The sequence below is a fragment of the Triticum aestivum genome, chromosome 4D (genome assembly GCF_018294505.1).
Source record: "Triticum aestivum cultivar Chinese Spring chromosome 4D, IWGSC CS RefSeq v2.1, whole genome shotgun sequence".
Classification (NCBI taxonomy): domain Eukaryota; kingdom Viridiplantae; phylum Streptophyta; class Magnoliopsida; order Poales; family Poaceae; genus Triticum; species Triticum aestivum.
The window spans coordinates 402,442,373-402,468,383 of NC_057805.1; the positions used below are offsets into that span (position 1 = coordinate 402,442,373).

A 26,011-nucleotide genomic window follows, 5' to 3' on the forward strand; every position below is an offset into this window, starting at 1 on the left:
ACGGGAAGATCTGGCAGTGCGCGTGTCTGACGAGATGCTGTGGGGAATCTTTCTCTGGAGTTCTTTTCCTCGTCTGTCAATCTACTAACTATTTTTCCTTTGATTCCCCCGAGAGAGGATATGTGGCCATGCCTGTTTCCGTTAGCCGGTAGATGTTGATGATGATTAACTAAACCCACCTGACCTGACGGCGAATCTTTTGTGCATGGCAGGCACGGCCGCATGCTAATAGTCTATAGCACAGTAGTATTGAAAATGGTACTACTAGTCAAGTGGATTTCTTTTCTGAACCATATATATATGTAGTCAAGTGGATTTAGTCAGGTGGGCGTACGAAACAGGTGTGCTGCCCTTTTTCATTTTTGCAAGTAGCTCCAGTGGCAGTAGAAAAACAATTAGCAACTGTCATCGCTACCGCCGTTTGCAGCGCAAAATTTCGCTAGATCCTGGTGCATGCATGATTGGCTTTAGACGTACTAGTATAATTGCATGTAGCGGCGGTGCCAGGCCTGTGAAGGTTTGGTTGTTAACCACTTGTACCACGCACGTGGTGCAAGTCACTGGTCGATATCGATTTTGTATGAAACATTTGAGTTTTTATATAGAACTTGTTCGAATACCGGAAGAAAAATCTAGAGGTATGTCTGCATGGGATCGCAAATAGAGACGCAGCCATTGGCCATTCTAGCATGCCCTCCAACTCTGACCAAACCAAACCACCTGGCAACAGAAACCTAACTTTCATCACAAAAGCAACATTTCATCAGCTCCACACGTTTTACTCCATCTTGCGTGGATCCGGGGCGCCAACCCGCCACGTCGAGGAAGACAAGTGCGACTCGGACTCTTGCACAGGCTGACGAGACAACGCCACATCGCCTGGAGCCACCGCCGCCACCTCCCGAGGGGGAACGCCGCGCTTTCGGTCGGGTAGATCTCCATCACTCCATCACCCGACTGCCACCACCACCACCGCCGCGAGACAGCGAGTCGGCTGCTACCTCCGTAAAGGCACGACCCCATCGCCGTCGCTTTCGCGGCTTGGCGTCCACACATCCTCGCGCCACGGCGCCTTCGTAGTTATCCAGGCCGAACAAAACCAAGGAACCTCCGGCGTGGCCAGCACGGGCTGGAGGACCACACGCGCTAGGCAGCTTTCTTTCTGCCTCCAGAATTCCAAGACTGGTACGTACAAGATTCACTGAAACGTGTTCAGGTACAACTATAACACATGGTGTACAAACATAATTCTTCGGAACAATCTCCCCAAAGCATGTGATAATACTATATATGGCTCGCGAACTAAAGAAATCACTTGCCAAAGATGGAGAAGATGTACAGTACAACCGGTCCGACTGTCAGGGTGAGGGCGAGGGCCATCAGATGGTTGTTAGTACGGTATGCTGAAATCTGCCGTCTTCCTGTCGAGCATCACTATCACCAACATACGAACAGTACCCGCTCCACATGCACACGCTTCAAGATCATTAAGCAAGCGTTCCTTGGTCCACACTGGTCTCCCCCGATAAATGGTGTAGGAAACTGGTGTGCAGGGCATGGCCAGCCTATGACAAATCAGAGGAGAAATATCAAGTTCGGATGCCACAAACTAGTTTATTTACACAGCTCTAAGGGTAGCATAATAAACTGGATAACATAGGAACACAAAGCGAGGACAATACTCTACAAACCATTCTATCAGATAGATTATTCTTGTGCAGAAAGAAAGAAAAATCTAGCGGGAATATGCTATGTCCTAAGATAAACCCTATCGTCTCAGGACGACATGTTCGGCACAGCACGTGAAAGCAAGAGGTTGTGATGTGCCAAGAAACACAAAAAGCTGGTCTGTAGTTTAAGGTCACAATCAGGACAATGAGTGTTATTGCAACTGATGCTTCCTTTGGTTCAGCCTGTCACAATAGCGGAATAACCATACTTTTTACTCGGTAACTGATGCTTCCTTTCGGATCAACTGTAACTTTTTGCCAAACTTTGACTAGATCCCTGATCTACCACTGGCCAGGGGTCATTATTCATAGTTTTCATTGTCATGAACTACATAGTTCTTATTGCCTACCACTACAAATGGTATTGGATGTTTACTTCATAAAGGGAGAACTTCACACAAAGCTAGAAAAGCCAAGCTAATGTGTGCTTGAGCAGCAACAGCGTTGTACAGTTGCGGTGGTGCTCCTGTTTTTTACTTTTTCTGTTCCTTTTGTTTGCTTTATTTTCTTGCTTTTTCTTTTTGGCTGCGCCATTTCGACACTCTCTTCTAATACAAAATGAAACATGGGTGCGTGTTCAAGAAAAATAGGCAAGTGAACGTGATGGATCACAAAATCAAGCCCTCCAAAAAAATGACACATGAACTTACAAAAAAATCTCATGAAAATTGGCACATGAACTTGCAAAATCAAGCCCTCCAAAAACAAGCTGAACTGAACGACAAGAAAATTTTATTTTAAATTCACCTAACAACAAAAGAATCTCAAGTATATTCTTGAAGTAGCCAGGAGATTTGATAAATGTTCAAGGTCTTCTTAATTACTCCCTCCGTAAAGAAATATAAGAGCGTTTAGAAGTAGTGATCTAAACGCTCTTATATTTCTTTACAGAGGGAGTACAAAATAAATTGAAAAGGTGAGCTGGAGTAAATCAAGCCCACAGATGGACTGGATGGAAATCTAACCAGTGCTAAACAAGCATACTCCAAATGGTCATGGGCCACGAATAAGACAATTATAGTACCAGTGACAAAAGTGATGCGCAACGAACTTATAAGATGCAGTCGCTACATTATACAATAACAATGCTGTAGTCAATTGAAGTTAAAGAACGTACCTTGTAGGCAACTACATGAGCAATTGGAAAACCCTGGCTGCCATTTCGTGCAAGAAGTGAGAAGTCACCTATAAGATCTAAAATCTTGTGGCGGCAAGGTTCATCATCAAAACGAAGTGGTGGATTAAGCCAACCACCAGACATACTGTCAATTGCCAAACAAGTATACCATTATCTGACTAAATTGACATGGGGATGGCCAATTACTACAATACCAATATAATGCATACACAGTACTTCTGATGTTATTTGACTGGATTAAAAAAAAAGACGGGCACTTCTAGTGTTATTGTAAAGCTATATTATGTGAAGTATGAACTACATAATCAGTTAAGCACCGACTAAATTAAGCTTATACTTAACTACACTTCTACAAAACCATTGAGCATGCATATTCTTAGAAAGCTCTGGCAACTAACCATGTTGATTACTTAATCATTCAGTTATTCCTCAATTAGATTTGATAAAAGAGTTGTTAGTACTGCAATCATATTTTTTATTAAAGCCAGATCATTTATTCATTCATGTAGGCATCATCAGATGTACTCCCTCCGTCCCACAATGTAAGACGTTTTTTGACAATACACTAATGTCAAAAAACTTCCTATATTATGGGACAGAGGGAGTATTTATTAAGACAATGTCAACAATGAAACCACCAACATATTATTATTCACCTGCAAACCATAGCATTTTCCAGTGATCCTCCTTTTATAAGCCCGGCACCACGCATTTTTTCAACCTGACGAAGTTAGAATTGCAGAACGCAGAAGTGAGTGTCTGCACTCACGTGTACTCCCTCCGTAAAGAAATATAAGAGTGTTTAGATCACTACTTTAGTGAAGAAGTGAGTAATTTATAAGAACGAGGCCAGAAAATTGCTGGGGAATGTAAGACATAGCCAGTAATTCTGCAAAATCCCCAACAGAAAGGATAAAAAGCAGATTGTAGTACTACAGAGCTATATGGGAAATGAAAGAAATACTCACTTGAAATCCTTAGTTATGCAAGATTCATGACATTACTCATTAGTCAGGAAGGTGGAAACGAATATAAACTTTTAAAGTTATGCACCATGGAATCATGATAAAATACATGAGAAACAAACCATGTGCTAGGCAAGTTGCAATGCCATTATTATTGGAGAATTTTTTATGATACTCCCTCTATCCGGGTTTTTTAAGGCGGGCATGGGTTTTTATGTCTTCAATTTGACTAGCAAAACGTGTGTTATATGCCACTAAAAATATATCATTGGATTCGCGTTGAATGAAGTTTCCAAACATATACTTTGGTGGCATGTTACACACATTTCGTTGGTCAAATTGGAGACCTAAAAGCCGTGCCGACCTTACAAACCCGGATGGAGGGAGTATCATATATTTCGTATGAGAAAGACATTGATTTTTTCCCCTGTTAGTACCAGAGAATGAATGATATTGCCAGTATACAGTAAAAAGAGAGGAGAAAACAACAGTAATAATAGATTACATATCAACATCAGTTAATGTGTGCGCAAACCTCTTCAAAAATACAGAAAGTTCTTGCAGGAGCTATCTTGCTTGAGTATATATCAGCATCCAGGAAAGTATTGAACCATTGACAACCAATCGCTGGCGCCTACAATAGGATGCATAGTTTGCTCAAGTCCCTTGAAACATTTTTTGGACACTGTCAAAGCTTTTACTTAAGAAGTACTCTAGTAATAAAAACTAGGTAACATTCCTTTTTCCATGTCCTTGCCAACAGGAGGCATTAGGGCAAGCATTTTATTAATGCATATAAAAAAATGAAGGTGCTTACATTTTTTCATAAATGTCTACTCCTGTGATGATCATCAAATCAATGATTATAAAAAGACAAGGATAATTTCAGCCTTATGCACAAAAAACATTAAGCTTCACAGTCGATGTCCTGGCACACATTATCTGTATGAACAACTACTGTTCTATGCATCAGGATGTGACAGGCTTCGAGCTCTCTCAACTTTGATTCCACCATGATTAAAACATGTGCAAAGTCCGCCAAACTAAAGACCCAATAACAACAATCTAATGGCCTCTACCAAATCACTACACATGAAAAGAAAGTCAAAGGCTAGCTTCAGGCAGTGCTGATCTGACATCGATTTCATAGCAACAAAAATACCATTCTATTCCCGGTAATGCGCCTTTGTTACTTAGAATTTTCAATTCGAGAAGTGATACATCGTACAATAAAAAATACAAACCAAATTGCATATCAACCACATGGTTAACCCCCTACAATAATCACATTATGTGAACTTTAAAAAAAAGGAGCGCATGAAACATACATACCTTTGGAAAATCAATTCCATATGTGATGTGGATTTGCGAGGAAGGGAATGCAGCTACAAAGCAATCGTCCTTCCGCAGGTAAACAGGCTCGTCAATTTTGGGTGCCAGTTTCTCCAACTTTTGTCCACCGATATCCTCGGCCGCACACAGACCTGCACCCCGGATGGCCTCCACCCACTCTTGCGCTGATCCATCAAGCAAAGGGATCTGTCATCGCTTAAAAATAAATTCACATGAATCGGAAATACATCGTGGATACTAGGACTCAGACATGAACGTCTACCCAACTACTCTGTTAGCAGCATCCGGCGAGACTGGCACGCACCTCATCGCCGCCGCTGACCTCGACGCGGCAGTTGTCCACGCCGAGCGCCTCCATGGCCGAGAGCAGGTGCTCCACCGTGCGCACCCGCGCGCCGCCGCTCCCGCTCCGCAGCGTGGTGCAGAGCGGGGACTGTGGCTCGGCATTCCCCACCTCCGCCGCCACCCTCGCCTCCTCCACGACGAAGTACCTCCCCTCGCCGGCGCGCGCAGGGAGCAGCGTGGCGGTGGCGCGCGCGCCCGAGTGGAGCCCCACGCCCGACCTGCTCACCGCCGCCGCGAGCGTCTGCTGCGCCCGGCCCGTCTGGTGGGAGTGGGAAAGGGGTTAGTCAAACAGCCCGTCAGCGCTCCAGGGTTTAGAGACGGACTCCTCCGCTGGCTCCCACTCACCGGCTTCCAGGAGAAGGCGGCGCGGGCGACGGATTTGAGACCTCGGGCGGCGGCGGCGGCGGACATCGCAGCGGCGGCGCCGGAGGAGCGAGGGATCACACTTTGACTAGCGAGAAGTATGGCCCGCGCGTGGGGCCCAAAAGGTTTCTCCTCTCTCCCAGTCCAGACTCCAGAGCCCCTCACCGCATAACCCCCAGGCCAGAGACCAGGAGGCCCAGGGCTGCTCTCGAATAAACCATGTCCTCGCGGCTGCGGCTGCTCTCGCTCCTGCGGAGCGGCCGCCTCGCCCCCGCCCCCGCCCCCGCCCCGGCAGGTCGTCTCGCCGGCGCGCCGGCTTCAAGGGGCCTCCACCTACCCGCTGCGGCGGCCGCTGCCGCCGCCTCCTCAGGTGAGCGCTTCCCCCTGTGACCCTGTTCCGTGGTCTCGCGTTAACCCCCGCAGGAGGATCCCTGGGCCGTGTTTAGCAGGGAAATGGCCGTAGCGAGGCGGAGTAGTGTGATTTCAGCGGGTTTGAGCGGTTGGATCGTGCGATGCGCTCCGGGGTTGTAAAATTGAGTTGATTTAGTGGCAAAATATTGGGGGATGGTGTTGCGTGCCTTCGATTGTTTCCATGGAGAGATAGGAGAACTGATGATGTCCCCCAAGGCGCCCCCCCCCCCCCCCCCCCCCCAAGGCCGGTGATGTCATGGGATCAGACTGGAATTGGAATGTGCAAGCTACAACCTGTGGGTGAATCTGAGTCTCTGGGGAGCTGTTCAGCTGTCACGAAATATGCAACGCTAAAGCTTGGTTGATCCATGATAGTAGCTGTGTCCTTTGTTAGTGAACTGTTCTGGATTGATTTATTTCAATTAAATTGAGTTTTTAATTATAGTTTTACCTTCTTCTATTGTTTCTAGTTCAGCCAAGAGTGACATTGCTCGTGTCTGCTTTCATGGTCATTTTGACAAAACGCATGATTTTCTCCCCCAGGTTCTGAATCTAATGATGGTAACTTTGGTTACTTTTCCAATCGACGGCTGGGTTTCAAGTTTGGCGCAATACTGATTGGACAAGCAGGTCTGTCTGGTCTCATGCATATGCACCATCCCCTTTTCATGCATTGCAGACTGCTTAGCTGTTGCTGAATTCATAAATTTTAGTACAAGACAATAGTTGGGCTAAAAGTATTATATCACTTGCTACCAAGTGGGGTGCATGCAATTTCAGCATTTGGGTGAGGTGGAAGAGAAAAGTTGAGGGAGGGTTATCTTGTCACCAGATTGAGAAACACGCTAACTGTGCATGCCGACAAACAAGCAAATGGTATAGCGATAAACTTCTGGACATGCACAACAAACATGCTAATGTTTCTAAAAAATACATTTCTGGAGCCCAGTCTCTTCCAACACACATGCAACAGCCGATAATTTTCTAGGTTCTTAGACACGAGTTTAGGAAACAATGGACTGGACAGCTTGTTTCTTTTGATGATTTCAGGCATTCTCTCACCCATGTTTACAAGCTAAGTTACAAACACAATGACCTGCATATTTCACACATGACGAAACAATTACTTACTATTTACTACAGTTTATTTCTGATAAATACAGACATCACAGTCCTATGAGTGAAAACGTAGAGGATACGGCACCAAGTAGCAATAGAACCTTCACTTTTATCAGAATAAGTGGATGCCAACATTGGTTGTTGGATAAAAAAAAGCCTTCTCATTCCCAATGCAGTTATGAGGTAAGGGGCTCCTGCACTTACAAATTAGATCCCTTGCCCTTCCACTAATATTTTTGGTTTTTTAAACTAAGAAAAAAATAACTAAACTAGCTAAATATACTAAGCTAACAAAAGCAAGAAATTAGAAGCTCCAGCGGTTGCTTCCCCAGTAACGGTGCCAAAAAAACTTTGTGCACATGTGTTGTTGGTATTGCTTATTCGATGAGGAAGAATGCCGAATCCATAAGGAAGTGTTGATTGATTTTGTTTTGTTCCACAGCTGATATCTCACAAAGCCAGCAAGCGGTGAAAGTGGAAATTCATAACTATTCTTCCTCAATTAGTTGCAAGCTTCCAGATCAAAAGAAGAACTAACAAGAGCTAAAGCAAACACTAGAAAGCTAAAACTGAAAGTACTATAATTAATTCTGCGTTTGGCATAGCGGTGGATTCTCATAATCCTGTTTGGCCCACCCGCTTTTCCCTAATTCTAGTGTTACTTTTATGGCTAATTTTCCACAGCAGATTATAAAATATAAGCGCAGCACTGCAAAGTTCAGCAACCGCAGACTGAGCCTAAAACAGGATCCGGAACAAGCAAGAAAAACTATTAAATTAATGCAACTAGGTTCATTGCCCTTCCACTATTCCAGCAATCTCTCTTCCACATATTGGTGTTGAAAACCCCGTGGGGGAGATCAATAGTTAGCATGTTTAGTTCCTGTTTTGCTTTGCTGAAAACTTGTAATTAAGGTCCATTGACCTCCACTGTTCCAGCAATTCCCCTCTTCAGATATTGGTGTTGAAAAACCCAGAAAAAAAAATCAGTAGTTACTGTTTTCAGTTCATGTTTTACTTAGTTGGAAAATCCTCCCCTTTACAGTCGGTGTCTGTCAGCACTTCACCATACACTAACGGCCCCTCAAACTCACTGGCTCCTTCGGTGTACAACCGACAGTCCTGTAGGGACCTTCGTCCATCGGTCAGTCACACACTAGTGTCCAATTAAGCCAGAGATGTCAGAACTCAGAACTAGGCTCTAGTACCAACTGTAGGAATATAGGATTGTAAAGGCATCCACATTCCAAAAGCTACCTTGCTAACATAGGGGACTGCCCCACTTCTAATTTAATTGTATTTATAGCAAATGTGTTCAATTAGGTTTGTTGCCTTTCAGCAACCAACATGGCTACGTTGAAAATAACCAATGTGGGGAACTTCCAAAAGCCTCACAAGTCCTTCCATTATTTTCCCAACTTCAGTCTTCAATACTCCAGAGTTGATCCACAGCAACTTAATAGAATTCCCACTCTAAAGCTTTTAAGCTCTATTATGATTTTACTTTTCAAAATTTAATGAAGGAAAACTCATATTTGATATCGTGTGATCCTAACCTCGCTCTTGTTACAGCTTTTTTTCTTAGCCTGAGCGACGGCTCTGTATTGGCTCAGGATGACTCAGTTGCTCCAGCAGCTACAATGAGTAAGCAAGCTGATGCTATTGTTGCTGGTCTACGTCGGATTGAAGATGGTTCAGTGATCTCAAATGAACACACGATCAAATGGAGAATCTTCACGGATAAAGCAAGAGCTTTTTTCATAAAAGCAAGTACCTCCTGTCCTTAGCTTCATCTAGCCCACCTTTTGGCATTATCTTTCTTATTATAAAAAAATTACTACCTATAGTTCCACACTTTGTTCCAGCATGATCCCTTTTTTAATATGTGTTATCTAAATTTGATGCAAAACTCGATCACGATCATCTTGATATATCATAACCTAGAGAGGATAACTTTGGTGTGTTGCCACATGATGCTAACTGTTTGGTCCACACAGTTTGGCCACCTACTACAACTCTTTCTATGGGCAAAAGCCCTTTAGTTTCCTAATTAAACCTTGTGAAACTGGAAGGTTTAGCTTGTCATTAAACTACGCTCTGTTTTTATGTTCATATGCTGAAACTTAATAGTAATTTGTCATGATATTTTGGATTGCTATTGCTTGAATGCTTGAGTGTAGCAACTTCCATAAGTACATATTCTAAAACTTGCTTGAGTCAATAAACCATGGGACTGCTGAACATTTGCATTAATTATGATCATTTGGACCATATGCCATGTGCATCACAAGTTTCTAATACCATAATGTTCCTTGGAGTATGACTGTACGTAAGGAGGAAAGGAGGGGTCCATCTTTAGTTACTCCTACTCTGCGTTCGACCTTTGAAGTACAGTTATTGTTATCCTATTATATGTATTTATCTCCTTTTTTAGGGAAAACTAGATGAAGCTGAAAGGTTCTTCAAGGCAGCCCTACATCAAGCTAAAGAAGGATTTGGACTGAGAGATCCACATGCTGCATCGGCACTAAAAAACTTGGTAATTGTCACCTCTGACTATGAACTGGAGACCATTGTTTTTAAGGCATCGCCTAGGCGACGCTTAGGCGTCAGGGCGCCCTGCAAGCTCAAGGCGTCCAGCTTGCCTTAGGTACCTGAGTAAGGCGTCCGCCTTAAGCTTTAAGGCGTCTGAAGCGCTGCTAAGGCGTCCAGGTTGGCGCCTTGGTCAATATTGGACGCCTTGAGCTTGCCAGCCAGGCAGGGAAGTTTTAGGCGGGAAACAGTCTTCTGGTGGGAAACAGAGATGCTGTTGGCGCCAACAGGTAAGAGGGGGGGGAGAGAGAGAGAGAGAGAGAAACAACCCCCAATCCACACACACCTCCTCCTTCTCTGGCTTCTCTCCTCCAACAGATCTGCTCCCTCCTCTGCAGCAGCTCCTCCTCCCCTCCTCTCCAGCAGCTCCTCATCATCCTCCTCTCCAGTACAGCAGCAACCAGCAACAGGCAACAGCAAGGAGCCAACACCTCTCCCTCCCCCTTCTCCCCCACCCTCCTCTGCTCTGTTTCTTCCATGTTAAGTTGTTCATTGCTTGCTGTTTTTCAGTTGTTCATTGCTTCCTGCTTTGCTGGTTGCTCACTGCCTCTCTTATAGTAGTTAGTGGATGCCTGGATGGTTAGAATAATGCATGATTACTGTTGGGGAGAAGAGAAAGTGCAAAGAGGATGGATCCTATATGGGCTCTACAACCAGCAGCAAGTGCAAGATGTGTAGTGTGTATGCCTAGTTGCCTACCAAATTCTACTTCATTCTACTGCTTAGAACTCTCTAAGGCGTCTGCCTTGCCTTATGCCTTACCGCTAGGCGGTGAGGCGCCCCCCCAGCGCCTTGCCTCGCCTTACCGCCTTAAAAAAAATTGCTGGAGACTGAAGTAACATTCTGTTTTCCTCTCTAATGAACGGAACTCTTGCACTCCATAAGCTTTATGAGTTTTATGGCCTGTTTGGGTTCATAGCCAAAATGCCAAACATAACCATACTTTGTCACACTCTAAGGTGGGCAAGTTTGACCGATTTAGGTATGGGATTTAGTTTGTAGTCACGCGTTAGGAAAGATTAATTTTCTGACAGATGGGTCTTGTGTGTCATGGACTAAAAAGGTGTGGCAACTGGCAAGATTCTCTTCGTGATGCTAAAGTGCACTCAGATTTTATTGACCTAACTTAACGCGAGTTTGGCAAGAAGTATGTGGCAAAGTTTGGCAAGGTTAGACGTTGAACCAAACAATCTCTTACATATCCTTGTTCACTTACCTGGTAAATTCGTGCGCATTTAACACATCTTTAAATTCACTATGATCCCTAATTTTGGAGGTCTCTCATTCGGTTGAGGTGTTCAATTTTGGATTTGGTTTACGATTTTGAGGTAAACGATTTCTTAAGGAGCTATCTCATTCGATTGAGGTATTCAATTTTGTATTTGGTTTATGATTTTGACTGGGCCAACGATTTCTCAAATCAATTGGCAACACCAGCCTATGAAAACACATCAGTCCAGCGCACCTCTCACCACCTGGCAAAAAAGAAGCGCCAGCATGCGACACTGTAGCACCTATACAGTACATGCGGCCACCAGCGCAGGAAACTTCCCCACATATTGATTAGCATATAACAGAGTCACGCCATCAGGAAGGGCTCACCAAAACACCGCATTATATTATATTAAAAAAAAACACCCCATCATCTCCCCATGCGCCAAACCAAATAAAAAAATGAAGTCCCACCAACACCAACAGCGCAGCGAAGCGCGCCCAACTTTTCTAGTCCTTGTCTATTTTTTATTCTAAATTGCACAAGAGAAGGCGCCAATCGGCTTACTAGCTAGCACCATGGATGGTGGGCTAGCCAGCCTGGGTTCGAACCTTTGCTTCTACCTTAATTGAAATTGAAATTGATGCCTAGTTTGTCGTAGGTATCACTTTTTTTTAACTGCATATAAGGCTGTATACCACATAAGCCCTCTGGAGGTGGGGTACTGACAACTTAACACTATGTAGGATATGGCCACGATTGAATCAACTAGTTTTTATGCTTTAGAATTAAAATACTTGGGTGTATCAATATTAGATTGCATGCACTGTATTTTAGGGTCCAATCTTTCTACCAAGTGAATATCCATTGCACCAGTAACCAGCCAAGATCCCTCAACCAAACAACTTTAAATGACCCGAATTCTTGGCATCAGTGCATCATGTACTGAATTCATTATGTATCACTACGTTCTCCCAGTATGTTAAGTTGTACGGGTTGCATTTAACACACCAGCACTCGATGGTTTCCATGTAAGAATTTAAAAGGCCAGGCTACGTCCTGTCTTGTGGTGGCTTTCATAAACCTCTCAGTACTGCTCTTGCCTGAACAGACATTCCTCTTGTTCTCTGTTTTCAATATTGCAGGCGGAGTTTTATGTGTTAAGAAAAGAGTTTGAGAAAGCTGAACCGTTATTTCTGGAAGCAATTGAAATCTTGGAGCAATCATTTGGACCTGATGATATACGGTACTGTAAGTTTTAGATTAAGATTTTTTGTTTAGTAACTTCTGATTTGGTTCATTTTGTAAAAGGAGTGAAAATAAGGTTATATCTCAAGGGCAAAAGGCTAGTTTTTAGGGTTAAATTGGAGCGGATAGAAAGGGATGCATAGGTGACATGATATTTGTTTCCATTACATGGTGCATGTTATGCATCCCTGCCTGCTTGGTGTGTACTGTTGTTGATGAGCGGCAGAATGGTGTACACTTCCGCCTTTGTAATAGCAGAGAACTTAATATTATATCCTGATCACTCTGTGTTTGCATGATTGATCACACTTGTCGATGCTTATGAAGTTCCATCGAAATTCCCTACTTTGGTGAATTACCTTGTTCTGCATAAAACATGTTATACATACCTCTTGTAGGGTTGGAAGAGCTTTGCGTAATCTTGGACAACACTATCATATTCAGAACAGGTTTGATCAAGCTCAGACATGTTATGAGGTACCTGTTGTTACCTCATGAATCTTTTCGAGTTCAATTTTCAATTTTTTTTTTGTAATTGTGTTATGCTATACAGTTTGAAAAGTGTTGAAGTGATTAATAAAGTCAGATGGTTGGCCTAAAAGAAGTGTTTGAGTGAAATGTCATATAATAGCTCAATAGAACTCTCCCCTACTGTTCTGGGGAAAAAATGTAACAGCTAGCAGGCAATAGTTTGTACGGCTTGAATATATCAGAACAGAACCACTTTCTGTTGCTTACCCTTAATATGTAGTTCATTTATCTTGCTGAGATCAATCGTGGAGCCGTTTACTCATTTATCTTTGCAAACCTGAATAATTTGCACAATCTGATCCTAACTTGCATATTTTATGAATGTTTCCTAGAGCCTGCAAAATCAAACATAGGAATCAAATGTCCCCTTAAAGAAACATACCATCATTATATACCATAGAGTTCTTACATAGCATCCACAACACTGCAGAAGTTCTCATGTGAATACTCATTTGTGTTGTATGAAAGCATTAGCACGGCGGCCATTTTCTATCTTGCTGTTAATGTGATTCATTAATTTAAGCATCTCTGCTTATTTGAGTTGCTCGTCGTCTGCTCATGCGCAACAAAAATATTAAAGAGGCTGCTTGTGGAATAGAAACTTTGAAAGGAAAAAATGAAAATTTTGCCATTGTGATTTTCATACAATTATTGAATCAGTTCTCTATGATTTATGCATGTTTTCTTCAGCTCAAACTTGCTTCTTATATCATTTTCTATTTCTATTGTTTCTTTTTTCAGCGTGCTTTGAAGGTAATACTAAATTCTTGAACCTCCTTTCTCTTTGCATGTTTGAAATTATTATTTTCAGCGTGCTTTGAAGGTAATACTAAATTCTTGAACCTCCTTTCTCTTTGCATGTTTGAAGGTAATTCTTGAACCTCCTTTCTCTATGCCATTGAGATACTTCATATTAACAACATCCAAGTTAAGCAGTACACACTAGTTTATCTGGCATGCACATCGTTCTGCTGTTGGCACGTAAGCAAGACTAAATGATAGGCCATCAGGAAAATATATCATTATTTGTGTCATGACCCGTTGGACAAAGCACTACAAAAATGTATGCATGTTAATCGATGATAACATGAACAACTCTTGCAACTCACTGTTGAAGCCAGCATGAGCAAGTATTAGTAGATCGTGTTTATGAGTAAAAAGCTTTGGTCATACTATTCTGCTGACTGTTGTTTTATTTGTTTTCTTTTAATCATCAAATATTTGTGAGTGGTGCATATCAGTTACGTATCACTATATGTGTGCTCACTTTTGTACAGAAATAATACTATTGACTAATTTTTCGGATATTTTTTTGTAGTTCTAACGCTCATTGGTTTAACTCTGGTGTAGATACAAGGAAGTGTTGTGGGGCCTGGTCACCCAGATTATGCAAATACAATGTACCTTCTAGCCAGGGTACAAGTACAACTGCTCTGTTGCTGTATAAGTAATGTTATGTACTGTCTTCTCTTATTGTTTTCTAGAGACATCTCTCTCAAAGGGCAGGATCTCTGCCTTTCATTAATAAGAATAGAATTGCACAATTAATTAAGGGAAAATCAGATACAACGAGTACATGTCTATGCTAACCTAGGTCCTGAACCCCACAGGCCAACAAAACGACGTATATTGTTTGCTAGAAGATATTTATTTCCTTTCTAGGCACTGGGCCAGATACAACACGCACACACCTAGCTAAACTAGGCCCTGAGCCTCACAAGTTTTTTTTTTACCTGGAACCTTGCCGATTCAGTTAACCATGTGGTCCAATCAAATCGTTGGCCACCTCATGGGATGCCTGGACCCTGACCTGGCCGCATCTAGGGAGGGTTCTAGGACCAGCTTAGCACCAAATGTTGCCGTGGAATGTGCAGCTTTATTACAGTCTCTGGAACAATAACTACATGAAATCAATATGAAGTTAAGCGAAGAATGGAATTGATCTCACAGAACATGGCTCTAATGACGCTCAGGCCTTCTTCACTGAGGGAAGAGGGAAGGAAATATGTATCGATTAAGCATATCTGACACTGACACTGTTTGGTGGAAACTTTGTAAAGTTCATGGATATTAATTATTATCTAATGGTCATGCTAATTGAAAACTGCATCCGGCCTAAAAACATGTTACTTGATTAATGAGTAAAGATGTTAATTCGAGAGATTCACCTGATAAATCAGCCGGTAAGACATAATCAAGAGAAATATATATATCAAGTTTAGCAATAGATCAAGTTGCTTTGCTCATAACAAAGAGGACCCTCTATGAGGAACTAATTAAGCAAAAATAAATCAGTCTTATCTCAGTCTCCTACTTCCTCTAGTCTCTCCTGCCCTTCAGGTCCGGCTGCCATCAAGGCTCCCTCCCGCCTCTTGTGATTCATGCTACTATCCTACCGTGCAACATTTCCTTTTGCAATATTAATTAATTGCCTCATACAGTTACTGGTTCTGGAACAGTTAGGAGCTTGCAGCTGCCTCCACAGTTGTGCCTCCTTGCTTTCAAACCTCCGTTATTACAGTTCGTGTGTCAGGAGTCGAGAAGTGTAGCCTAACACAGGGCATCCTACCATATGAAAATAGCAGGAGCATTTGTTTCAGCATTTGCTCCCTTTGTTGGTGCACATCCTCCAGTTATTTCTATCCAAAAAAAATATTTTCTATTTGAACTTGTGAAATGTATGATGTCTTGAGAAAGATTGGATTAGAGTGCCTTCTGAGAGCACGTGAGAAAAACCCCTGCCTAATGGGCTTGTATGAGTCTTTTTAGACTCTTTCCTCTTAATATAATGATGTGCAGCTCTCCTGTGCGTTCGAGAGAGAGAGAGAGAGAAAATGATGCGCAGCTCTCCTGCGCGTTCGAGGAGAAAAAGTACGTGAGAAAACATGGCTTCGAAGCTGTTGGTCAGTTTGAAATAAAACCCAGTGTCTTCACATGTGTGGCTGTATGGATCATATATAGTTCATGATTTGTCGATTTGCTGCAAGGCAGTAGTGATGTGTTTCTCTCTCTGAGAATCTAACTGTTATATCACCATGAAGCTCATATGGTTGTGTGTGCTCTGCTGCATAGAACTGTATTGTATTCTTGCATGAAGTGTTTTCATATATATACTCTTCTTGAGCTCACTCTAAACTGTGTTTTCTTGAGATTTCCCTCCTTTTCGTTGGTTCCCTTAACCTAAATAGATGGATTTACCAGGGAAATGCCTTCTAAAACATACTCCTATTGTGTATGTCACAAAAGCTAAACCTATTGTTTTGTCTATTCTTAGGTGCTAAGTCAACAAAGAAAAAGAAAAGATGCAGAAGCTCTTCTCCGGGAATCTATTAGGATACTTGAGGTATGCTTACCATTTCAGAGTAGATTTAATCTTTTTTTGGCATGAAAGGGGGCTTAATGAGGATTAAAATAGGAAGCTGGACTTGGTGAATCCCCTGCTTGCTTACAAAGAATGATGTTTCACTCTATGGTAAGCACCTCTCATATTTCCTGCCTCTCAATAACCACTGCACTTTCTGAACTTGTGCATAGGGGTTTCAACTGTGTTCATGTTCACAAATGGAATATGCAGTGATGCTTTTTAGTGTTCAAACACATGGCATGTATGCCACAGAGTTGCATATTGAAAACATAAAATACATTTGACAACCATGCAACAACATGGTGATTAAACCCTTGTACTCCCAAGCATTAGACCAGTGTCTCTAAAATTTAGTTCACTCATTTAGCGAGGCATCCTTTCAAGGTTCATGGATTCCTTTAATACAGTATCCAGCATGGTTCTGTACAATCAGTTAGAGCATCTCTAGCAGATCCCGCAAACTGGGCCATCCTCTAAAATAACCGCCGGTTTGTGGGATCCATCCCGTATCCCCGGCCCAAGCATATCAGCCAAATCGGGCCGTCCTGGAATTTTTTTTGTGGGATCCCGCATCCGCGAGCCCATTTCCTCCATATGTGTGGGAATCCACACGATTTTGCCGGATCCCCTTTCGGTTGGCGCGAAGCACTTCCGCCGGCTCGTTTCCCGCCTCCCGCCTCCCGCCCCAAAGCCGCCGCCCATCCGTCCTCTGACCTCGCCGTCTGGCCTCGCAGCGCTGGAATTCAGCCGGATGGAGCCGCCGGTCCGTCCGCCCGGGCCTCCCACGGCTCCAACTTCTGCCGCCGCCGCCCTCAAGAGGAAGAGCCAAGGGAGCCATCTCGTTCAAAGCGGCGCAGCCGGCGCGGCACCACCGAGCGTCGCCCCTGCTCCGGTTCCACGCGCCCCGCCCAAGAGGAAGAAGACCGCCTCGATCGGCCCCGCCAATGCGCGGGCGAAGCCTCCGAGGAAGAAGGCAATCGCGTCAAGGGGTCGGGCTCCTCCTCCGCCTCCGGCCGACCGCGGCATCCACATTGACGGCGAAGCCGCCGGCCACGCCTACGACGTGTTCAATGAAACGGCCGGGAGGTAAAAAATATCTTTTGCTTGCTTTGCTCCTGTCATCATTTTTCGGCCTTCTAGAACAATTGCTTGAGCTTTGGCCGTCGATTTTTGTAGCCAAAATGTGCCCTACACATATACGGAGATGTTGGCTGAGAGCATGGTGAATTTGAGTGCCCCTCTTGGCGATTGCGATGCATCATATGTTGAGGTCGATGCGGAGGTGCACGATGAGAATGAAGATGATGATGATGTGCAAGAGATCCTAGAGACCGACTATGATGCTAGGTTGGGGAGGACCGGCAACTACATGGAGACGAAGGATGTATGCTTAGTTAAAGGATGGGAAAGCATCTCTCTTGACTCCATCACCGGCAAGGATCAAACATATGGCAACTATTGGCAAAGAATTGAAGACAAATTTCATCAAATGATGCCATTCCCATCCGGTCGGAGCTTGAAAGGCCTTCAAGGCCGTTGGAACACCATCAACAAAGCTTGCTCCCGTTGGTTCGGATGCTTGGAGCAAGTGCGGAATGCACCGCCAAGTGGCGTCACTATTGATGATTATGTGAGCATTTCTTCATCTTCAAGTCCCCAGCGGTGTGCATAGGATGATTATGAGCTCATACTTGTCTCAATGTTTGTGTTTAGGATCGCATTGCCAACGAGTACTACAACCAAATCCCGGCCTCCAATGTCCGGTAATTCAATCGTCAACGTGTTGGAAATGGCTCCAGGATAATGAGAAGTGGAGGGTGAGGGACAAGGGATCCCCTTAAAAGAGGCATCAAAGTGGAGGTTGAAGATGATGATGATGATAGTGATGATGCACCAAGAGGAGGAAGAAACAAGGGCAAACTGGATGGAAACAAGGAGAAAGCAAGAGTCAAGAGGAATTCCGAGGCAATCACTTTGAGGGATCAAATTGGTGAGATGGCGAAGATGAAGGAGGATATGCTAGCCAAGCATTGGGATGCAAAAGTTGCCATGGCTGAAAGAAAGAGAAGCACAAAGAGGAGAAATGGGAAAAGAGGTCTGCCTTCGAGGAGCGCAAGCTCATCCTAGAGGAGCAAAGGAGGAAGGACGAGAGGACCGCCGAGGAGGACCGGTTCATGATGATGAATCCGGAGGGCATGGATGCAATGGCAAGAGAATTTTGGGAGATGAAAAGAATGGAGATCATGCTCCGGAGGAAGATGGAGCTCCAAAATCTTATGACCGTTGGTGGTGTTGGGTTTGGAGGGGGCTTTTCTTTCGGCAATGGTGGTGGTGGCCTCGACATGGATGGCGGAGGTGGCTTCGGCATGGTTGGTGGTGCTTCGGCAAGCCAAGTGAATGGTGGTGATGGTGATCGTGCTCAATCTCCGGTCCAAGTGAATGGTGGTGACGGTGGTGCTCACTCTCCGGTTCAAGTTCGTGAAGATGGAGGTGCTCACTCTCCGGTTCAAGTAAGTGAAGATGGTGGTGCGAGCTCTTCGGTCAATGTGGATGGTGGCGATGGAGGTGCTAGGGGCGGTGTTGGTGGCAACGTTCTTTGCAACAATGAGAATGTTGCTTGATTGATCAATGTCGTTTGAGCATCTTTTGTCTTGTTTTATCGCGCATTCATGAACCTAAACTTGATACCTCGTTTGTTGCACATGATTTTGGATGTGATGAACTAGTATGATGATCAACTAGTGATGTATATATATGATGATGAACTTGTCATGATGAACTTGCTAAATATTTGCTTATTATTGTATTTGCGGGACGGCAAGCCCTCCGGCGTGGAATAGATCCCGCAAACGCGTCCCGCAAAACATTTGCTGGACGGATTTACGGGAACTGTCCCGCCGGAGGGTTCGCCGTCCCATAAATAATTTTTGCGGGAGCCCTCAAACGACTTTTACGGCCCAGACGTTTGCGGGGTCTGCTAGAGATGCTCTTAGACGGATATTATAGGGTTGAGGACAGAGAATGGAAAGACTAGATGACGCGTAAAAGTATCCCCAAAATTTTATATGCTAAATTTTGTTCAGATCCCTAATTATTTGTTTAAAATACGCTAGGCTAGGCAGGGGGCTGCAGGTTACATCGGCATGTCTTTGTTGCCAATCTGAGGAGAGCATGACCCACCTACTGATAGGTTGCCCTTTCTCCTGCACCTTAGGGCATGAGGTGCTCTTGTGGATCCACGGCGCAACCTCCAGTTATTGTGATATGGTGGCATCAGGTCATCCTCTCCACCCCATCAGCGGTGCGGAAAGGCACGTAGTCGGTTGCCCTTTTTAGGTCTTCTCCCAGCGATGCCTAGCACTTAGAAGTGTGGCATTGTAATTTAGGGTGTTGCCCCTTTTAGGGCTTGTACAGAGCTTGTTCTCTGTCGTGCAAGACTTCTGCATTTTTTCGGAAAAGAAAAATATAATAGGGCAAACAAAGGACTGCAGCAATTGTATTCAACGGTTTGTTCCATTTCTGCATACTGCTTACAGGAAATTAGTTTAGACACAAACCATATAGTGTATGTAGAAATTGTGGTGTGTATAATCCATTCTGAGTTGAATACTAATTAGACAAAAATCGCAGGAGTCTGTTCCTAACATGAAAGTTAACACGTCAGGTCTTGCACACTGTGTCTGTTTTTTAGTGTTAAGGAGACAGTGAAATAAAGTTACGGATCTAACATACTCCCTTGAAAATCAGTTTCATCATTTTTAGCGCTGATTGACAATTGGCATCAAATTTACACTAAAATTATTAAATTGTTACATCAGAACCATTTGCTAGGTAAAAGGCTAAGAATGGTTATAACTTGAAGTTGTGCCATAGATCATTCGTACTTCATCGTGGTCTAGGTTGCTGATCAGTCCTTTTAAGTTCCTAGCAATGATTGCATCTCTTTTTTCTCTTATTCTATGCCCTACACTGCTTTTTTTAGTAGAACTGTAGGGGAGAGCCCTACAGTATGAATAGGAACGTAAGTTTGCATCGTGAGGACTTGAACCCAGGTGGTAGGATTGTACATCCACTCCCCCAACCAAGTGTTACCAGTTTGTGATTTTATGATCGTAATTTGTGATTTTACTTTGTTCTTGAGTGCATTTTTTGTGGCTTCATACTCATGTTACCAGTTTTTCCAGGAGTTGATGAATCTGAAACAACTGGATGAAGCTGAAAATTTGCGAAGGAAGATATTACATATTATGGAGCTTTCGAAGGTATGCACATGTAGCTGTAATCCTACAATGTTTCTTCAGTAGTCTGTCGTACGAAATCAGGCATGAACATAATGTGGGCCTTAAATTGGTGCTTTAGTTGGTCACACTGATTTTTTGTTAAGTTCTGCATTAACTTTGCCCGAAACACAAGTCGTGTTTAGTTGTTTGTTTATTCAAGGTTGAGTGGGGTGGCAAGGAAGGACAATGTATCACTACATACGCATTCAAGCGCGTTGAAGCACAGATCACTATTGCTCTTGCCTCATTCTTACTCCCTCCATTCCAAAATAATCAAAGTTATAGGTTTGTCCTAAGTCAAACTAGCTTAAGTTTGACCAACTTATATAGAAAAATGTGCTAGGATCTACATAACCAAATACACATATGCGAAAATATAGTTCATAAAGAATCTCGTGGGACTAATTAGGTGCTCTAGATGTCAATATATTTTTCTATAGACTTGGTCAGACTTAAACAAGTTTGACTTAGGACAAACCCAGAACTTCAATTATTTTGGAATGGAGGTAGTACGTAGACCAGATGTGCAAATTTAGCGAAATAGCATCACGGTGATCCTAAATGTGCAAATTTATGAAATATCAAGAGCTTCAGCTATGTCCTACTCGTTATGTATAACAGTGGATTTAACATGCCAACATAGCTAGGGGGGAAATACCAGTGCATTCACAGTGATCCTTGACATTCCAATGGATTGATATTCTACCAGAAAATAGCATACAATGATTCTTGACCATTCGACAACATCTCAAGTAGTAGAAAGTCTGAAATAGTTTCGATGTGACATATTTTGTGAAACTCTAGTCCAATTGGCAGTCCATACTATTTTCTGATAAAGCATATAAAGCACGGACACGCCAGGAATCGCCGAACTGCCGTCCTGATACGCCGGGATACGGCGGGATACGCCGGGATACGCGAATTTTGGAGTATCCCTGAAATTCGAATTAAAAAAAACAAAAAAACGATTGGGATACGCGGGGACACGTTAGGGATACGGCCTGGCCCAAAAAAACAGCCTCGGCCCATCAGGAAACCCTGTTTTGCAGGGTCAGGACATAATGAAGAGGCGCTCCCTCCCTGCCTCCCAGGTCGCACAGACGGCGCCGCCACCTCCTGGACTCGCCCCCACCGCCTGGACTCGCCGCCACCGCCGCCGGCGCGCCTGGATTCGACCGGCGACCGTCCCCTCTAGCACCAGCAGCAGGAGCAGCCTCTCTCTCAGCCGCAGGTAACCCAGCTGCATCCTCTCCTCATTCTTCTTCAACCTCTTCCACTTCTAATCTTCAGATGCTTGCTGCTTGGTGCTCTACTGCTGTTTGCTTGCACTAAGTTATTGGATCTGATGCTTGCTGCTTTCTGCCCTTTGCTTGTGCTGCTGGCTGCTGCTGCTCTTGATAGGAATTGATTGCTTGTTGTTGGCCTGATAGGTACCAAACCATGGCATCTGCGAGCGGCACAGCCGGTAGCCAATCATCCGTGGGTGAGAGTGAAGGGCGTCCGGGTCCTGGTGCTGCAATTGGGAGCCAAATGGCATTGCAAATTGGGTGAGCAAAGCAAAAGTCTTTACTCTTTTGATGTGTTCATATTGTCTTCTGGTTATGTCTTCTATTTTTCTAATCTTCTTTGTTGTTTGATGTGTTCTGCAAGATGCAACTTGCAATGACATGGGGGGACGAGGATCAATCAAGCACTTGATAAAAGAGCCACCAAATGGGGCAATATTCTCTATTCTCAACTCTTTTTCTTTAATTTTCTGTCTTAATTCTATATTATATGTCATATTTTTATTTTATTTTATATATACTCACCGTATCCCTGAATGGCTGTTTTTGGAAAATGCCGTATCCCGTATCCCCGTATGCGTATCCCCGTCCTTCCGTCCCCGTGTCCGTGCTTTTCAGAAGCATATAGGAAACAAAATAAAAGCTGATTGAAAACAGAAAAGGAGAAAGGTGACAGGCACTCTTGACCAGAGCCTGTCACATCATCCCTACGTAAACTACTGAAAATTATCTGTGGAACTGTTTGCTAGGGATGGGATTCGTTGGGTACTACAGCCGCAGCCGTACAATTAAGTGTCACTCTTGTAGCCCTAGGGAAGCTGAGGGAATCAGAAGAATTATTGCAAAGGTAAAAAGGTTACTTTTAGGTTCTTTGGCCAGTTTTAAAGTTTTCTTACTTACAGGTTCAATGATTTACGATGTTTAGATGCCTTGCAGTCAGAAAAAAGATTCTATCTGAAGACCATATTCAGGTTTGCCATTGCCTTATAATATTTGGCTTTTGAGCTGATTTTCAATTTATGGTAGAAAGTCATCTTGTGTTACCAGATGAGAACATTGTGGCCAGTTGTCTCAAATGGTCATAGTTGGTAGTATATCACAACCTCCGTTACTTGGAACCTCCGCCTTCTTAAAATTGTTTATCTTACAATACCTTTGTGAAGTTTTTTAAGAACATGTAAACAGGTGTTTGAATCCTTTGTTACATGTGATATTTGTATATGGGATGACTGATTCGGCCCATATGGCCCTTCTAGGATGACTTGGCTCATGTGGCCTAATACTCTCTCTGCTGTGGTTAGAAGCATAGAACCTGATGGTAATACCAGCCACCTTGCTGGAGCCAGTCTGGGACTGGCTTCTGAAACATCAACACAAATTTATTAAACAGTCACATACTATTAGTGGTTAATAACCTGTTGTATGCTTGTCTCATTGTTACAGGTAGCAAGTATATTGGTACACTTGGCAAGGCTAAGTTTGCTTAGAATTATTAGTGATATCAAAGTGAACAATGACCTATGTAGATCTCACCTTGTGAGGGGAAAAAGACTTGTCAATGATGCGATAAGGTATTCCTTTTAGCTCCATATTTGTACACGTTTTGGGTTCCTAATCTCCATAGTTCCATTCGGCACATCAAAACTAAAAAGATGCCTAGATACTAAGTGCAGTAGTGTAGTAAATTGTTTGAATCTTTGTGAATCTATGTTTCGTCATGGTAGGATAGCGGAAAAAATACTGAATCCTTCGAGGGAAGATCAGAAAAAACCGAAGAATGCCTTCGGTATCGAATTGGAGCGGATTGCGGCAACAGGAATACTTGTATGTTTCCCACCCACCCACAAAGGGATTTATCTTCCAGTTATATGTTCATGATGTCCAACCCTTGTCCATTCTTACATTTTTCTTCCCCTGCTTTTGTGGTTATTTAGTTTTCTCTCCACTGATTAAGAATCCAATAGATTTGCAACTCTCAGGATTCCATGGATTGTGTTTTTACATAAACAATTGGTGCATTAAATTTCATGTTTGTCATGGTTACCATAAAGCTTCCTTTTAACATCACCATGCCTTCACATTTCTCCTGTTTTTTGCATGCCTCAATGTGACTCTTATCATATTCCCTTTCTATTTAGGTCCTTCTCTTGAGTCATGTCAGCATAGACAAGCATGCACCCAAATACTTTTCAACCCCATTTTCCAATGAAGACATAACACAAACACTAGCATTATATCCGAAATTCTTTACATAAGAATTATCTCCCGGCATCCTTGAATCCATTTGTAACCGGATACGGCAGAGTTGTAGCTAGGATTGTGAAACGTTGGAATTTTATTTACTTAAATGTTGTTAGTTTCTTCTCAACCAGGTAGATGTGTGAATGCCATGTTTTTTCTATTGATGATACTGTTGTTGTAGTTGGAAGCACTTGAAATTGTTGGACATCTTGACTCTGGAAGAATGGCAATACAAGCATGGGCACCAGCGGTACTTTTCCTGTGCTTCATTTATACATTTGGCAATTATTGGATACATCATCTTTTTTGTTTGCTTCTAACAAAACAATGTTCACTCTAGAACTCGGTACTCTTGCTAAGGCTTCCTCGGGAACATATGAAGCATGGATACTTCAAGATTGATGTTGTGCGCATACCAGACAAATGCTGGCTATTCATATGGCCAGCAAAATATCTCATAAGTCTTCAATATACCACGTTACGAATCCATTTTAATAAATTTGAAAAGGTCCGATACACCACTGTTGCATGTTGAATTTACTTAATCATGTAATAATTATGTTTTATCAACTTGACTGCTTATATACAGTTTCTTCATTTAGCTTTTGTTGTAGTAATGCATGTTGCTTTATTCATATAATTCCTACTTCGTTCTCAGTGGGTCAATGGGATGAGACTTATTGTTGTTCTAGAATTTATAAAGTGAATGCATTTTATTTTAAAAATTCGGTCACTAATTGTAATGGTCTCGTTCAGTTTATTATTTTATGGTATATGCATGGCAAAATTTTGTTTTACTGTTCTAAGTTACAAATCCCACACATAAAACTGTGTCAAATGACAAGGATACAGCTGCTTCTGCATACTTGACCAACTTCCTTCTGTGTTACGGTATTCATGCCTAATTTACCTTTGGTGTCTTAGCTGACTTGGATCTCTCTGTTTCAGTTTGATTATGAACATTTTGAACAAGCTCTGCGCAGGTGGGTTTCACTTTACAATGAGGTATGTGTTGGGTCCTTGGACTGTGAATTTCATTTATTTATTTATTGAACCTTTCTGCTTAATATGATCTGCAGTCAGCACAGACTACAGAACTAAATAACCATTTTAACACGATATTTACTGTTGCAGCCTCGTACACGAAACATAGTGTCCAACGCCCTCAGGCCGCTCTACATGAAATGCTGGAGGACCCTCGTCGGTGCTACTCGGCACGCTCCTTTCATGGATGCACCACATTTGCAAGATTTGCTGGCTGAGTCACAGCAAATAATGAAGGAATTGGGAGGAGAGAACAATATGATGACGGGCAGTGTGGATTTTGGTGATGCAGAGGAATAACCATGTCAGACTCGGTCATTGACAGTACATGTAGTTATACAAAGTCTATCTAGGATCGCTTCATGATTTTTTGGATTTCCTGTGCAAAATGAGTGCTTGCACTCCTTTTGTCTTATTTTTCAAAACAACTCTTTTGGGTAGAATATCAAAAGATTAATTAATGTACTGTTCAGAGTATCCAAATGCTAACGACTGTTTTTGTCGCTGTGTGTGTCGACAGTACAACAACTTGCGTTCAAGTTTCAAACAAGCATCAATTTATAAATGGGTTTAAACTAGCGTTTGGAACCCAATACATAGGCATGCAAATTTGGAACCTCCAGGGTGTTTCTGCACCCTCTGACCCTACAACCAAATTTTCAGAATTCACCTCATTTGAAAAATAGTGTGTGTTTTTTTTAACAAATTTGCATCCCTTTAGGTCCCGAATTTGCATCCCACCAAAACAGTTGCGTGGATTTGCGAAAAGAATGGGGGTTCCACGTGTA

General features: G+C 42.9%; 2 protein-coding genes across 5 annotated transcripts; one reads left to right on the forward strand and one right to left on the reverse strand.

Moving 5' to 3' along the window:
* Positions 1–1,183: 1,183 nt before the first annotated feature.
* On the reverse strand, positions 1,184–6,055 carry LOC123098197 (probable UDP-3-O-acyl-N-acetylglucosamine deacetylase 1, mitochondrial). The gene is made up of 7 exons (XM_044520118.1): positions 5,877–6,055; positions 5,491–5,790; positions 5,166–5,372; positions 4,369–4,467; positions 3,525–3,589; positions 2,848–2,992; positions 1,184–1,565 (listed from the first exon to the last, which is right to left on the reverse strand). Exons 1-7 carry the CDS (start codon positions 5,940–5,942, stop codon positions 1,488–1,490), a joined length of 960 nt encoding a protein of 319 aa, XP_044376053.1. The 5' UTR covers positions 5,943–6,055; the 3' UTR covers positions 1,184–1,487.
* Positions 5,765–25,726, forward strand: LOC123098196 (uncharacterized). Of its 4 annotated transcripts, none has more exons than XM_044520117.1 (19): positions 5,765–6,019; positions 6,849–6,935; positions 8,997–9,190; positions 9,859–9,963; positions 12,375–12,475; positions 12,876–12,954; positions 13,750–13,761; positions 14,359–14,424; positions 16,283–16,351; positions 16,424–16,480; positions 20,548–20,634; positions 22,688–22,785; positions 22,864–22,909; positions 23,382–23,509; positions 23,663–23,762; positions 24,361–24,429; positions 24,520–24,687; positions 25,128–25,184; positions 25,314–25,726. In XM_044520117.1, the coding sequence occupies exons 1-19, from the start codon at positions 5,995–5,997 to the stop codon at positions 25,521–25,523; spliced, it is 1,758 nt and encodes a 585-aa protein (XP_044376052.1). In that variant the 5' UTR covers positions 5,765–5,994; the 3' UTR covers positions 25,524–25,726. The 4 variants fall into 4 exon arrangements, with proteins under 4 accessions (XP_044376052.1, XP_044376048.1, XP_044376049.1 ...); XM_044520113.1 differs by lacking the exon at positions 5,765–6,019 and adding an exon at positions 6,092–6,264; XM_044520114.1 differs by lacking the exon at positions 5,765–6,019 and adding an exon at positions 6,092–6,264 and having other exon boundaries at positions 20,557–20,634.
* The last annotated feature ends 285 nt before the right edge of the window (positions 25,727–26,011 follow it).